The sequence below is a fragment of the Dermacentor andersoni genome, chromosome 6, assembly GCF_023375885.2.
Source record: "Dermacentor andersoni chromosome 6, qqDerAnde1_hic_scaffold, whole genome shotgun sequence".
Taxonomy (NCBI): domain Eukaryota; kingdom Metazoa; phylum Arthropoda; class Arachnida; order Ixodida; family Ixodidae; genus Dermacentor; species Dermacentor andersoni.
In genome coordinates this window covers 3,792,057-3,806,871 of record NC_092819.1, presented here as the reverse complement: position 1 = coordinate 3,806,871, position 14,815 = coordinate 3,792,057, and the positions used below count along the sequence as shown (strand labels likewise).

The 14,815-nt window shown below is 44.4% G+C and overlaps 1 protein-coding gene across 2 annotated transcripts in view; it reads left to right on the top strand.

Moving 5' to 3' along the window:
• The window catches only part of LOC126521606 (activating signal cointegrator 1 complex subunit 3-like), a 414,950-nt gene extending 406,493 nt beyond the window's left edge, over positions 1 to 8,457 (top strand). For both annotated transcript variants that reach the window (XM_055065750.2, XM_055065751.2), the window contains one exon: positions 8,210 to 8,457. In XM_055065750.2, the coding sequence (XP_054921725.1) occupies positions 8,210 to 8,341 (132 nt within the window). In that variant the 3' untranslated portion in view covers positions 8,342 to 8,457. The remainder of the gene's footprint in view (positions 1 to 8,209) is intronic.
• Positions 8,458 to 14,815: the final 6,358 nt, after the last annotated feature.

Here is a 14,815-nt window from a genome sequence, read left to right as displayed (position 1 = left end):
CAAGACCGTTTGTATCTGAAGCCATGCTGATTTTTGAATAACAGATTATTTGCATTAAGATGACTCATAATGTGGGAGTAAATTATATGCTCAAGGAGTTTACAACAAACTGATGTCAGTGAAATCGGGCGGTAATTGCTTGGACATGAGGGCTCACCAGATTTAAATATGGGTATGATATGGCCAGACTTCCAATCATCTGGAACACAGCCGGTATCCAGTGATTGTTGGAAGATTAAACACAGTAGAAATGATGATACATGGGAAGTTAGTTTTAGTAGTTTAGAGCTGATGCCATCCTGTCCAGGACTGGAGCTAAGCGGGAGCCTGTCAATAGCCCGTGATACACCTGCTGCAGTAACGGTGATGGGCTCGCTTGGATGAGTTATTGTAGAAAGAGAGACGGTACAAAACTGGTCGAGTGGCAGTTCGTCGGTAAAAGCTTGACTGAAAGTGTTGTTCAAGAGGTCACCACATGCTTCATTGGGCACTATGCAGCCATCTGCGTCCTTTAGGGTTATTACAGTGTCCGTATCTTTAGGGTTAATTACACGCCAAAACTTTTTTGGATCAAACTTTAACAAAGTGGGCAGGGTATAATTAAAATAATGATCCTTAGCTCCTTCAATTTTTTTTTTGTGATTCACGAGCTAATTCTTCATATTTTTTCCACGCATAATCAGTTTTGGTTCGCGAGGCCTTATTATACGCTCTGTTCTTTTTATTCAGGCAATGTGTGACTTTTTTTGTAAACCAGGGAGCATTTGTTCTTGACGTGAATGAAATCTCAGGGATCCACGTATTTTCGATTTTCTTAAGGAAGTCACGGAACACTGTACAATTGTCATTAGTTGTTCGATTAATGAATTCGTTTGAAAAGGAGCTTGCAAACTTGGTTAGCATGCTATTCATTTTTCCAATATCTGCCTTTTTGTAATTAAGTATGCGTTTTAGCTTTGTTGGTTTATTAGGAAGTGGGAGTGGGTGCGAACAATGTACTACTCTATGGTCACTTATTTCATCAAGGACGTGAACTACAGCATTAGTTGGATTGTTTTGCGAGGGTGCGTTCGCCTCGTGTCGGCTCCTTTACCAACTGACTTAAATGAAACAAGTTTAATGTTCGAAGGAAGCGAGATACCTCGAGCCGGGCGGGTGTTAATGGCGATAATGGCATTGACCAGTTAATAGAAGGGTAGTTAAAGTCGCCACCAAGCAACAAGATACACTGTGGATATTTATTATAAATCAATTCAAGCACACTGGTCATGTGGTCAACAAAATCGGGTTTGCTGTCAGGAGGCCGATAACATACGCTGATGATGCATGTGCAGCCTTCAAATCGGGTTTTTACAAAGATCAGCTCAAGAGGGGTATCAATAACTACAAGAGAAGGTTGATACACAGTCCTTATTGCTATCAAGACACCACCTCCTCTAGACAAAGTTCTATCTTTATGAAATATTGACAAGTAGTCAAGAAGTGATAACTCGCTATTGCGTATGTCACCCCGGAGCCAAGTTTCTGTGCCTAGTATAATATCAGCAGAGCACGTGTGAACTATTGAAAGTAATGAACCAACCTTATTTATAATGCTGCGAAAGTTAGCCAGAAGAATAGATAAGTTATGTGCCTTTCTTCTGACAGGCTCGATTCGTACAGTTTGTCATTCTGAGGCACGTGGTTGTGGTGTGTCTGCCTGAATTACACGGGCGGAAACCGCATCATAGCAGTAGATGTGCCCTTTAAGCTTCAGTTTGTTGTACTGTATCATGTAGCAGTCATCCTTCCCTTTATTTTGTTTAGCAAAGTCACGCAGCATTTTCCTTGCAAACTGTATTTTTGGGGAAAAATCTTCCTCAAGCCAGATCTTAGGTTCAATGTCTCTGAGTTTATGCGCATTGCGAAGAAGTGTGTCTTTCGTCTTGAAGTTTAGGAACTTGATAATTAACGGACGCGTAACATCAGGTCGAGGCTGCCCGATTCAATGCGTGCGTTCAATGTCTTCAGTGTGCAAGGTTATATTTAGGTGAGTAGAACAGAAATCTCTTACTAACTTCTCGCTAGCGCCATAATCTCCCTTTGCAACTTCAGCTAAACCTTTGATAATTAGATTGTTTCTTCGTGAACGATTATTCAGGTCATCTACAACATCTTCTAAGTCGCCATTCATACGTGACAAAGTCATTTTTACTTCTTCAAGCGAGTCATTAACAGCTTTAACACCAGTGCCAATTTCGGGTACAATAAGTAGATTTTTTTCAACTGCGCGGACTCGGGACCTAATATCGGCAATATCTCACTGGATTTCAGAATAGTTGCAGTGGTGTCAAAATTCTTTTTGTTAGCATCCATGAATTCTTTGAGTAGCGCATATACATCATCTACTTTGGGGCCAGGGTTGGCTTCAATGTCCCCAGCACAGAGCAACAGCAGCGCTAAGCAAATTGACAGGGCAAGCGAGGGCTTCGGGCAGATGACACAGATTAAGCTGACTACTGCATGTGAGTGCTCAGTTAAATCAATCTTATTCCGGTGACAGGTACTGAAGACACCGATACGAACCCTGTAGGTAACTATGTCAATTCCCATCGCTCAAAGAGGTACAGGAATGTTGGGCAAAAAACAGCAATATGGGGATAAGCAGCCACGGTACTAGTTAAAGAAGAAAAAAATAAGGGGTGAGGGGTGTTAAGTGCTACTACATACCTAAAACACAGCAGTGAAATGTTACAACGATGTTGTGCGTGACCGCATATCCCGGAGGGCCAGAGCGAAGCAGTGCCTTTTATGCGATGCGGTGGCGCCGGACCAAGGAGTCACAGCGCAGGCGCAGTAGCTTGCCCTACCAGGACAGCGACGTCAGTCGGTCGACACGTGGGCCAGGCCGTATCTTCACAGTCTGGTAGGTCGACGCATGAGCAGCAGGCGGTGGCGATGGCAGAAATCTAAAACACGGCAGTGAAATGTTACAACAATGTCGTGCGTGACCGAATATCCGTGACCGCATATATATATTGTTAGTTGCACGAAAATGAGCAACATGATGAGTGTGTGAATTCAGTTTACTTATTTATTTATTCCAATTACTCTACAGGCCCCAGAGGAGTGTTTATTAAGGGGGGAAGGGGGGGGGGGGTATGATAAAATAAAAACTATGAAAGCCATAAAAAGGAACAAGCAAAAAATTAGAATACAAGATGTGCAACATTGCTCGCATGAGGCAAAGAAACAAATTATACATTAGAAGGAAAAAGAACAATGTAGGCAAGTACACAAAAAAAAAAGAGTATAACTATACTGCAAGACACGTGGCAATGTAGAATTTTTGAATGATCTGCGGCCAAAAGTGTGCCTGAAACAAAGATGAATATGAAGTCAGCCAGACTTGCAAGTTATAAAAGTACTTATGAAAAAGGCATAAAGAGCAACAGAATGGAGGGAATCTAAGTTCACAAGTGTAATGGCGCATTTAATTTGACTAAAACTGGATTAGCGACTGTAATTGCTTGTTACAAGGTGGGCAGCACAATTTTGGATGGATTCTAACTTGTCTATTAAGTACTTTTGATGAGGAGACCAAATTGATGAAGCGTATTCAAGTGGCGGGCAAAGAAAAGTTTGTTAGGCCAGTTGTTGAATGGTAGATGGGAAACTGTGCAAATGTTGATGTAAATATTTTAGAGTTGTATTAGCTTTAGTGCATATCTTTTAAACATGAGTGCGCCAGGAAAGATTGGAAAAAAGATAAATACCAAAGTATTTATAAGTAGACACCCTGGGAATTTCAGCGTTTGAGGTTATTTGAGGTTATTTTTGTCTGTAGCATGAAAATCGTTTCCCTGGAGCTACGGGAGGCTTGGAATCTTTGTCCCCCTGCAGTTCCCCTTTGACATGCCCTATAGCAGAGGGTCCCAAGTGGTTCCTGCAATAAGCTTGAGTTTGAGTTCAGTTTCAAGATTGCAGAAAAGTAATTGTTTGATTATGTTCTGGTTCAGCTTTGGTTTTCGGATCAGTTCTGGTTCACCTTTCTCGAGCAACGTTGGCCTCTTTGTCCCTGTCATTGTCCCTTGAAGACAGCTTGTAATCTACATAAAAGTCCTCTGACTCAGTCTTCATAAGGCTTGTGCGAATGTGTATGTTTTGTTCGAAGTAGAGTTGAAGTGAGTACAGTCGACCCCAAATATATCAAATCCGGACATATATAATTATTGTCCTTATCAAACAATCATAACGTGCCTTGAAAATCTCGAGCAAAAGTGTAGGACTATTATGCATGTACCAAACTCCTGTTCACCACTACATTTGATATGTCAAACTCCTCTCACACTAGGAATGGTCACAAATATTGACACTTATTATTCCAAGGAAAGCGTCGTCATCCTCGTCATCTTGCGGCGGCAGGTCAATGGGGCTGCATGATAGGCAATCGGCATCCGAGTGTTTTCATCCAGACTTGTAGGTTACAGTGATGTCATATTCCTGTAGTCTGAGGCTCCACCGCACCAGCCATCCTAAAGGGTCCTTCAAATTCACTAGCCATCACAACACGTGATGGTCGCTGACGACATTGAATGGCCTGCCATATAGGTAAGGGTGAAATTTTGCTGTAGCCCAAACGATGGCAAGGCATTCCTTTTCGGTCATAGAATGATTGCCTTCCGCTTTTGACAGCAACAGGCTAGCATAAGCTATCACCCATTCAAGTCCGTCTTTCCTCTGGACTAGGACGGCACCGAGGCTTAGGCTACTGGCGTCAGTGTGGATTTCTGCATCTGCATCTTCATTGAAGTGCGCAAGTACTGGTGGTGACTGCGTGCATCGTTTGAGTTCTTGAAATGCATTGGCCTGCAGCGTTTCCCACTTGAACTAGACATCAGATTTTGTTAGATGTGTCAGTGGCTCAGCGATGCATGAAAAGTCCTTGACAAAGTGTCTGTAGTAAGCACAGATGCCAAGGAATCTACGCACTGCCTTCTTGTCGATGGGCTGCTGGAACTTTGCGATGGTAGCTATCTCTTGCGGGTCGGGGCAAACACCAGACTTGCTGATGACGTGGCACAAGAACAGAAGCTCATCATACACGAGGCGGCACTTTTCTGGCTTCAGAGTGAGCCCTGATAACTTGATGACCTCTAGTACTGTTGCAAGCCTCCTAAGGTGATCGTCGAAAATTCCTGGCGAAGACGACGACGTCATCTAAGTAGACAAGACAGGTCTGCCACTTCAACCCTGCTAACACCACGTCCATCACGCGCTGGAACATTGCAGGCGCCAAGCACAGACCGAATGGCATGACCTTGAACTCGTAGAGGCCATCTGGCGTGATGGCAGCTTTTTTCTCGATCTCTCTCATCGACTTCTGTTTGCCAGTAGCCAGTCTTGAGATCCATCGACGAGAAGTATTTTGCGTTGCAGAGCCGATCCAATGAGTCATCTATCCTCCTCTGAAAGGTGCTCCAAAAGCTGGCCCAGCAGTTAGTGCAATGCCATGTTTATTGGGGAAAAGACACATCAGCACGTAATGCTAAGTGTTGAGGTCGTATTCTAAAACTATCCACTTCGGCGATACTATCGCCTCAGCGATAATCACATTCAATAAATCAACCAGATGCTTACCCGTGACGACAGCATGCACTACCAACATGTGCACTCAAACGCTTCACACACACAAGAGAGCACACTGTGTGAGTGTAGAGTGGTTCAGTTGTGTTGTTTTCAAGTGTAATTGCTGTAGTACGGGTTCTATGCTCTAACTACGGTGGGCTATGGCCACTTTAGATAAAATAAATTGAAAAAGGAAGTGTGAAATGTTTTATTGTAATGAATAAATTCTGCTGTAACTCATGCAGTTGCTAAACACATTTTTGATTATATTCAAAATTATTGACGTAGTTCTGACGTCAAAGTGACGTAGGCCGGAACTACTAGCTGGAGCTATTTATTTTCTGGTTTTGCTAAAGCAGCCAATCAGTGCGACGTTGGCTGAGGTGTGGTCAAGGCAATAGTGTCGCCGAAGTGGACCGTTTCAGAATGCGAACCTTGGAGACAAACCCTGTGATGGTGACAGCAGGACAAAATGCATCAAACATTTGGAACAATCATTCAATAAGCATTTGTCATCAAATTATTTCCACACATTGCAAGAGCTATACATGCTTTTGTCAACAACAGTCTAGCAGTCCCTTTTGGCATGCATTTCACAGAAGGATTTCTCGCTTTGGTTACAACTGGCACCCTACTGCAGAGACCTAGGATGAACAGCACAGGAAAACGAATCTGCTCCCACGCACAGCATTCAGTACCTTGCGAGTGGGTGATGATATGCACAGCCACCTATTAATAATAGCCATGACTTCCAGATTGAAACTAACATATGTGCAACAAAAAAAGTTGACACGTCACCCTGGCCCTGCAGAAGTGGATGTCCAGCGAAACTGTTGAAAACTACTACTGCAACTGAGGGGATATGCGGTGCTTCATAGCTTTAGAGCACTGGTAGTAATGGTAATTTAGAGTAATGCGAGTGATCGTAATTTTGACAGTTTGCCACCACTGGTCATATTGCTGTTTCTTTTTACCTTTTCTGCTCCTCGTATTCACTCTACTTCTCCTGAGTCCTAAGTATGCGTTGCCTATCTATAGCAGTATTGCAACAACAATGAAATCAGTTGCTAGGCTGCTTCTTTTAGATACAAAAGGCTAGTGATGTCACTCCCCCAAGTAGCAAGCTGCGGTGGCGACGGTGGCTTGCACAACAGTAATCTTTACTGGCAAACATATGTGGGGAACGCTACGTGCTTTGCATTGTTATCAGGAGTGCCTCATCATCAATTATGTGGTTCGGATGCTTGTTCTTTATTGAACCGAATGCTGTTCTGTGTGTTGTATGCATGATCCCAAGGAATGTATGCACTTTTTGCTTCACTTTGCTGATTTCTTGAAGCCTGCTTCACCTCCACCACAGGTCAGCCCAGTATTGAACTACCTTCGTGTTTGGCCCACATTATTGCCCATGCATAACGCCACGAAGAATGCCGACCAATGAGAGGCTAACAGCTTCACTGTACAAAAAAAAAAAAAGGAATGCTATAGTAGTGTGCCAATGTTCTACAGGCATCTGATGTCATTCTGCTTTGATGTAAAATGTGCTTGTGGTAGTGAGGAGGCTCTCTTCCATGTAAGCTCCAAAGAAATTGCAGACATTTACATTGTTATTTGCTTATATCCTCAAATATATTTTGCTGCTTTGTCTATTTTAATGGAAACAGGCTTATTAAATGAGAAGTATTGCAACTAGGTATGGCTCAGTGGATAATTAAGTGCTTGTAAAGGTAAGTGCTAACATTTGAGGGTGCATTCCTTGACACTGGTGCTAAGCAGAGAACTTCTGCTTAATGGATATTGCTTCATTCCTGCTTGGCTTAAATTTTGCGATCAGGACATGTGCTATAAATTGAATTATTACAAGATTAATTGGGAAAATGTTGTTAATTAGCTAACATCACTCAGCAATTTGTTTTGCAAGTAGTACCCTCCTCTTTAAGTAATCCAGCTGACGTGACAAAATTGTGACGTCTACCTCAGGAGACCTTTATTAAGCCTGTTTTCATTGAAATGTATACCTCCTTATAATTGATGAGTACAAATAAGAAATATGACTTAAGGTGTTTGCATTCTTGTGTTGTGCGTTACTTAACCCTTTAAGGATAAGGCATATAAATACCCAAAGGAAATGTTTATTTTTCGTCTAAATGTGCAAGATACAGAGAGGATAAGCATAATCAACGAAAAAAATATGTATTGCGAAACTTTTAAGCAGTAGGGAGGAAGCAACACCAGCCAGAAAACCCGAAGTGGGCTTCACCCCAAGCTGCATAACACTTCGTTTGGAACTGTTACAGACAGCTCTGATCATATATAAATGATAGGTGCACATTGCCTTTGCTTTTCATCACATGTATGATACTACTGTAGACGGAAATCTTGCACTGGTGTCGCATGATAAACTTCTTCCTCATCCTGTATTCCTGCTCTAATCCAAAAAATCATGCTTGCTGCCTGTCATTTAGCATTTTTCGGAGATATTTATCCATAATGTTCGCACTCAATACTGAAACTCATCTAGAAAAAATATAGTTTAGTGCCTGTAGGCAACACTTGTCCATAAAGGGTTAATCGCTTATCATCATTTGCCTTTCCTTTTCAGCTCACCTTTCGAGCGCCCCAAGAGGTTGGTCGAGTTGTGTACACCCTGTACCTGCTAAGTGATTCATACCTGGGGCTGGACCAGCAGTACTCTGTTTGCCTGAATGTGCAGCTGGCGGGCAACAAGGCATAGTGCCTCAAGTCATGTTCTTGTCAATACATTTGTCAGCACTGTTTCATTTTGTAGACAAGCATTCATGTTTTGTCTCGTGCTGTACAGTTGGCTTCAAATATATTCATTAAAGAGAACATTCGTGGCAGCTTTCTGCTAGTCTAGGTGGACTACACTAATTAACTACACTGCAATGCAATATTGTGATGCACTTTCATCAGTAGGTGCCAAACAATTAATGGGTCAAAATGCATGTGAGAAGCAAACATCTCAGCCTCAAGAATGGCTATTTACCAAGTGATTGACGTATGCTGACTTGTGTGGCGTGAGGCATGGCACTCTTCCTACTGTATGCAATAGGGAAGCTTCAATATTAGATAAGCACACTTAATTGGCACAGACTGTCCACTGTATCTTAGGTGCAGCATCTTTTTTCTCCTTTGAAAAAAGAGGTCTCACTTGAAAACAGCTCAAAAGGCGTGGGCACCTGCGCAGGTAACACAAGCACTGTATTATCCTGTCCACTCATCCATGAACCTAACCAACTGGCCCAAGCCGACGTGTCAAGATTCCATGATTATGCATAGAAAATTGTGTGCAGTAGTCGAAATTATCAAATGTGACTGAATTATGCAAAAGTTGATTAACCCTTTCGCTGTCGGACCTTTCTGGCCGTGACGCACCCCCAGTGTCGGCTTGGTTTCAGGGAACGAGCATAACAGGGAATGAACATAGCAATTTATTTTTTATTATGATTGGTATACAAATAACGTAGTCAATGCTATATGCACATTTCAGTGTTCTGCAGCTGCTGTTAGTAAAGATCATCATCATCATCAACCTGACTATAAAATCCGTTCAACATCCGAATCTGACGATGCGGAACCCTCTTCCTCGCATGCGACTCTGTCCGAGCCCGAATCCGAGCTCGGCTCGTATTCTAAATCGGAATTGAGCCACCGCACCAATGAGCAGACGAAGGTCCCGCGCGCTCAGCCATCCGAAAGTAACCACGCGCTGGGAGGATGCGCTTTCAGTCGCCCGCACAACGGAGAGAAATGGGACGTTGCGTGATCAAGAAGACAGAGGGAGATGGAAAAAGGCTAAACAAAGTTCGAAGGGCGTTACGTTACGTTACGATGCTTGTATCGCAGTGTAGCGTCGAAGCCGTGACGAGAAAGCGGCGGCATCGTAAACGTTGAAAGAACATGTTTCGAGCGTTTGGACCTTGGTTTGTTAAGTGCGTTAGGTTGGCACTGTAGCGTTACGTGCTTCATGAAACTTCAGAATAGGACAAAGAAGGCGCTACTGATACAAGATATATACAGTTGTACTTCTGGTGGCTTGACATTCAAATTTTATTGGGGGCTTCATTATGTGCTCGTTTATGTGCTCATTGAAATGCGTGTTTTAGGACTTTGAGAACACAAACTTACTTGTGGTAGGAAAGATAGCTGCTTCCTAGCTCTAGTCTAGTGTCGCACAATGTGTACCCGCAAAGCCACGCTGTAACGCTTCAGGAGCGGTACGCCAATATAAAATATGATGAAGCATACTCGTAGGAGGCCACTAGCGTCCTAGCTAGCTAAGCAGCAGATGTGCTTAAAAGTACTTGAAGACGTTCAGCAATCGTGACAGCCGACGCAACCTTTCGAAAGAGCGAGAGAGTTCGCAAGTGCCTGTCGTCTGCGAGAAAAGTCTCGCGTTTGCAGCGAGCAGGCGTCGTAGCAGACGACACTTGTAGCATTCCGCTCAAGGGCGCAACGCTTTGTCACAATACAACATTTTTATTTCTAGAAATACCTGATGAGTATTTTTATATAAGTACATGCACGGTTGTTTTGCTGTTGCAAAAATGAATAAATAATTATTCTTTGGCGTTAAATTGAGAACAGAATCGCACAAGTATGCATACCCTGGTGTGTCAAACCATAGTAAACCGTGCTTCCATCTCAAAGTCATACAAAGTTTATGTAGCGTGTTGTACAATATATAACATACTGCAGAAATAGAATTAGATTGTACGAGATGATATTTGAGTATAGCTTTGTTTACTGCGCCAGAAGCAAACGTCACTAGTCTGAAGACCGAAGTCAATCCGAAGCCTGTACTTCCCATCATTCCCATGTAGGTTGAGGGAGCGCTCATGAGAACCCCCATAGACACTAGCGCCACATTTCCCTCTAGGTTTTATTTAGAAACTCTATGGTTTACACCATAGAGTTTCATATTAGTATACCTAGAGGGAAATCTGGCGCTGCGATCGTTCAACCATCATGGGAATGATGGGAAGTACAGGCTTCGGATTGGCGTTCTATTGACTGGCGAACTAGTCTACAAGTATTTTTTTTGGCAGTTTTGGTTTAGCTTCAAGCGCACTTGCTGTAACCTGCAGTGGGACAGTGCAACGCAAAGCTCTCTGCTTTTGTTATGTTGCTCGAAGTGGCGAGAGCGCACTGGGCCAGCGACTGGGACGATGTTTGTGTCGCGGTGTGGCGTCGAAGCCCTGACGACAAGCGACGGCATCGTAAACGTTGAAAGAACATGTTTTGAGCGTTTGGACCTTGGTTTGTTAAGTGTGTTAGGTTGGCACTGTACCGTTACGTGCTTTATGAAACTTCAGAAAATGAAAAAGAAGGCACTACTGATACAAGACATATACAGTTGTACTTCTAGTGACTTGACAATCAAATTTTATTGAGGGCTTCATTATGCATTCCTCGTTTATGTGCTCATTGAAATGCGTGTTTCAGGTCTTTGAGAACACAACCTTACTTGTGGTAGGAAATGTTGCTGCTTCCTGGCTGTAGTCTAGTGTCGCAAAATGGGTAAGTGCAAAGCCACGCCATAACGCTTCGGAAGCGGTACGTCAATACACAATATGATGAAGCATATTGGTAGGAGGCCACTAGCGTCCTAGGTAGCACTGCAGCAGATGTGCTTAAAAGTACTTGAAGACGTTCAGCAATCGTGACAGCCGACGCAACCTTTCGAAAGAGCGAGAGAGTTCGCAAGTGCCTGTCGTCTGCGAGAAAAGTCTCGCGTTTGCAGCGAGCAGGCCTCGTAGCAGACGACACTTGTAGCATACCACTCAAGGGCGCAACACTTTCTCACAATACAACAGTTTTATTTCCATAAATACTTGATGAGCATTTTTATATAAGTACATGCACGATTATTATTGCTGTTGCAAAAATAAATAAGTAATTATTCTTTGTGGTTAAATCGGGAACAGAATCGCACAAGTATGCATACCCTGGTGTGTCCTGGTGACAAACCATAGTAAACCATGCTTCCATTTCAAAGTCATACAAAGTTTATGTAGCGTCTTGTACATTACATAACATACTACAAAATAAAATTAGATTTTACGCGATAATATTTGAGTATAGCTTTGTTTACTGCGCCACAAGCAAACGTCACTAGTCTAAAGATCGAAGTCAATCCGAAGCCTATACTTCCCATCATTCCCATGTAGGTTGAGGGAGCGCTCATGAGAATCCCCGTAGACACTAGCGCCACATTTCCCTCTAGGTATTTATTTAGAAACTCTATGGTTTACACAGTTCATTTTCATTTGATACTCTAATAACCCAACTGTGTTTGTTAATCTGTTCACGTGGCAGGCAATGCGTTCGGGGTCATATATTCAGTTCATTTTAAAAGTATCGCTTCAGGCGTGTGGGCACTGGTGTGTGTGCTATTGCAAACATGCTTTATCAGTGCCTCAATTAGATTTCTGTATGTTGTATGATAATCTAGCTCTCTATCTAGGTTTAAATTTATTTAAAAGACTGATCATAGAGTTAGTACAGTAAGTATAGTATATACAAGGGCAACCATAGAGCTAGTAAGGACAACCGCTCCCATTGCAGCTCCCGTAGCACGACCTACTGTATAAAGAGCGACCTGCGCATCCCGTGGTCGCCTACGGCAGCGCGCGGCCGAAGAAATACCACGTGATCATTGAGTAGGGACCAAGCGTGCCGGTAGAGGCCGCCAGTGCTCACCCTCACATAAAACCCCTCAATTTTTCAAAAGTAGCGCCATTCTTAGATCTTTCCGCCACCCCGCACACCCTGGCGCGTCCTCCTCCACCGCCCCTGTCGCCCCAGCCTCCTCCGCTCCCCCATTGGCCAATCTGTGTCACGTGGAAGCGGGCGCCGCGCTTTTGTATATTTTTGTCTTTCCAGCGCGGAGCAGGCGCCGCGCTTTTGTATATTTTTTCTTTCCAGCACGCGCCGACCTCCATTGTTGGGCTTGCGCGACGAAACTGCGGCAGGCGGACTGACGGAGTGCGTTCGCGTAATAGAATGTGCAGGGCCGAGAACTTAATTGCGATGCCATGCTGCTGCGCCTTCGGTTGCCGCGACAGACACAGCGAGGGCAAAAAGCTTTTTGCTTTGCCGTGCGGCGGGCGCAACGCAAAAAGAAGTGTGGATTCGCAGGATCGGGCGGGCTGACTTCGAGGAAGTGGCAATGAACGCACGGCTTAGTGAAGTAAGGGCCACGGCTACTCACAACCTCTTATTTTGAGCCTAGTTCACGCCTTCCGCTTCGAAAAAGTGGGTGTTCATGCTCTGCGTGGTTTTTAGCGCGTTGTTAGACTTTCCTTTTTCGAATGTGCTCTCTTTGTTTCATGTAGTATCGTCTTGCGGTGAAATGCACGCATCTGCAGCTGGCCTGTGACATAAAAGCTACTTTATTCAGGGTGTGTTTTGAGCTCCACCAGAACTTAGCACATTCTCGACGCTATTGCAAGGCTCACTATGACTTACGATGCAGTCTTTTAGCTTCGAATGTACGCCCGCATGTATCGATTTGGTTTGTGGTGACTAATGTTTTTAATGTTCCGAAGCGACTAAAGCTAGGATGCAGGTCGTAGTGGATGGCTCCGGATAACTTGATCTAGCTCGCCTGGGGATGTTTAACGTGCACTTTGATCGTAGAGTCGTACGTGGGCCGGTAAATTCCTCGTTCGCGTTTCATAATACTCGCGCGCTAGCGCTGCTTTAGAAGTTGGCGCCTCGGCGCGATTGTATTTCTACAATAAATTTTATTTACTAGTGTAACAACTTGTCATTATTTCGTATTATTCACGGCGCCTCCAGGGCACCAAATCGGCAATGGGAACACCAAAGCTAGAACCAGCGCTGGATGGGGCTCGCCGAAGCCTGTGCATGCCAAGGGGGTATAAGATCGCGGACAGCCAATTTTGTATGCGAACACTCCCTGCGACGCCTGCATTAGTGTAATGTTACGTGCTCTTCAGAGGCCTCCGTTAGCCATTACATATGTGCCCTCCTGGAGCAGTACTTGTAAAAAAAGAAGAATACATCGTCACGATTACCAAAGCACCCCGCAATGAAAAAACGGCCCTGTTGCCAGGCATTGCTGACCGCACACAGCCGGAATATCTCACGCGCCGACCGAACAAAAGTGTCCTGCAGGTACGTGAATGAACCTACGAAACCACGTACACATACTTTCACGCTGTCAACACCTGAAACTTTGGTAATTACGCGCGTGTTTGAGTACACCGCGTACTTGCGTCGTGTTTCAGCAACACGAACTCTCAACGTCGCGCGCTTTACGCCTTAAATACGCCTTGAATAATGGTCATTTTCTCTATTTCCTCCGCAATTCTAACACGAAATTCTAGAGGCCAGTTACCGACTGACGAAGAAAGATCTCGATTGAAAAAACTGCTCCGCAGGGCTCGAACGAACTTTTCTGCGGATTTCCTCCCGTAGGGTGTTAGCCGTCGTCTGCTACGGCAGGCCCACCACCGGCGGCGCCACCGTCGAGGCCGCGCCGAGCGGAGGAGGAGGGAAGCGAATGGCGCTACTTTGGGAGATTGAGGGGCTTTACCCTCACAGCAACGCCCGAAACGCTCCTGCCCTGCCTTCAGGAGTACGGCGATGACGGTAAAAATTCGCAGAGGAGCTGCAGTAAACTCGGCATTTCACATTATTGACAGGGTGCGACTAGAAAAATGCGCGTCGATACATGCCCCAGATATTTGGTATCTTCGCTGTGCAGTGCAATGAAATTTGAAACTACTTTGAAGGCGCGGCCGCGCGGCTGCTAGGATTGAAATAGTGTAATCCCTTAGAGCTTTTTTCCCCCTCATTGTCTGCTAAAATGTTGGTTAGTGCTGTGGTGCCAATATGGTCTGTTGTGCACTTTCCGCGCTAGCCGAGGCCTGAGCGCGCCCGCACTCCATTCTCCCGTAGGTTTCGCTAGTCCCGAGCCGGACGCAATGAACGCCTTACGTACCGCTTTGCAGGGCCCACGCGTTCCTTTGCTGCATTCGGCACGTTCACTGAAGTGACGTGCCGTTGAGAGCGCGGCAGAACGTGAGTAGTTTTAATTGCAGTGCATGCCACAATCGTAAAAATGTGCTGTTATTGACGTATTTATTTACGCCGCTTCACCAAATGATAACGAAAGTCTAGCTTGAAAAATTCCAAAGGCGCTTTATTGTGCCATCAC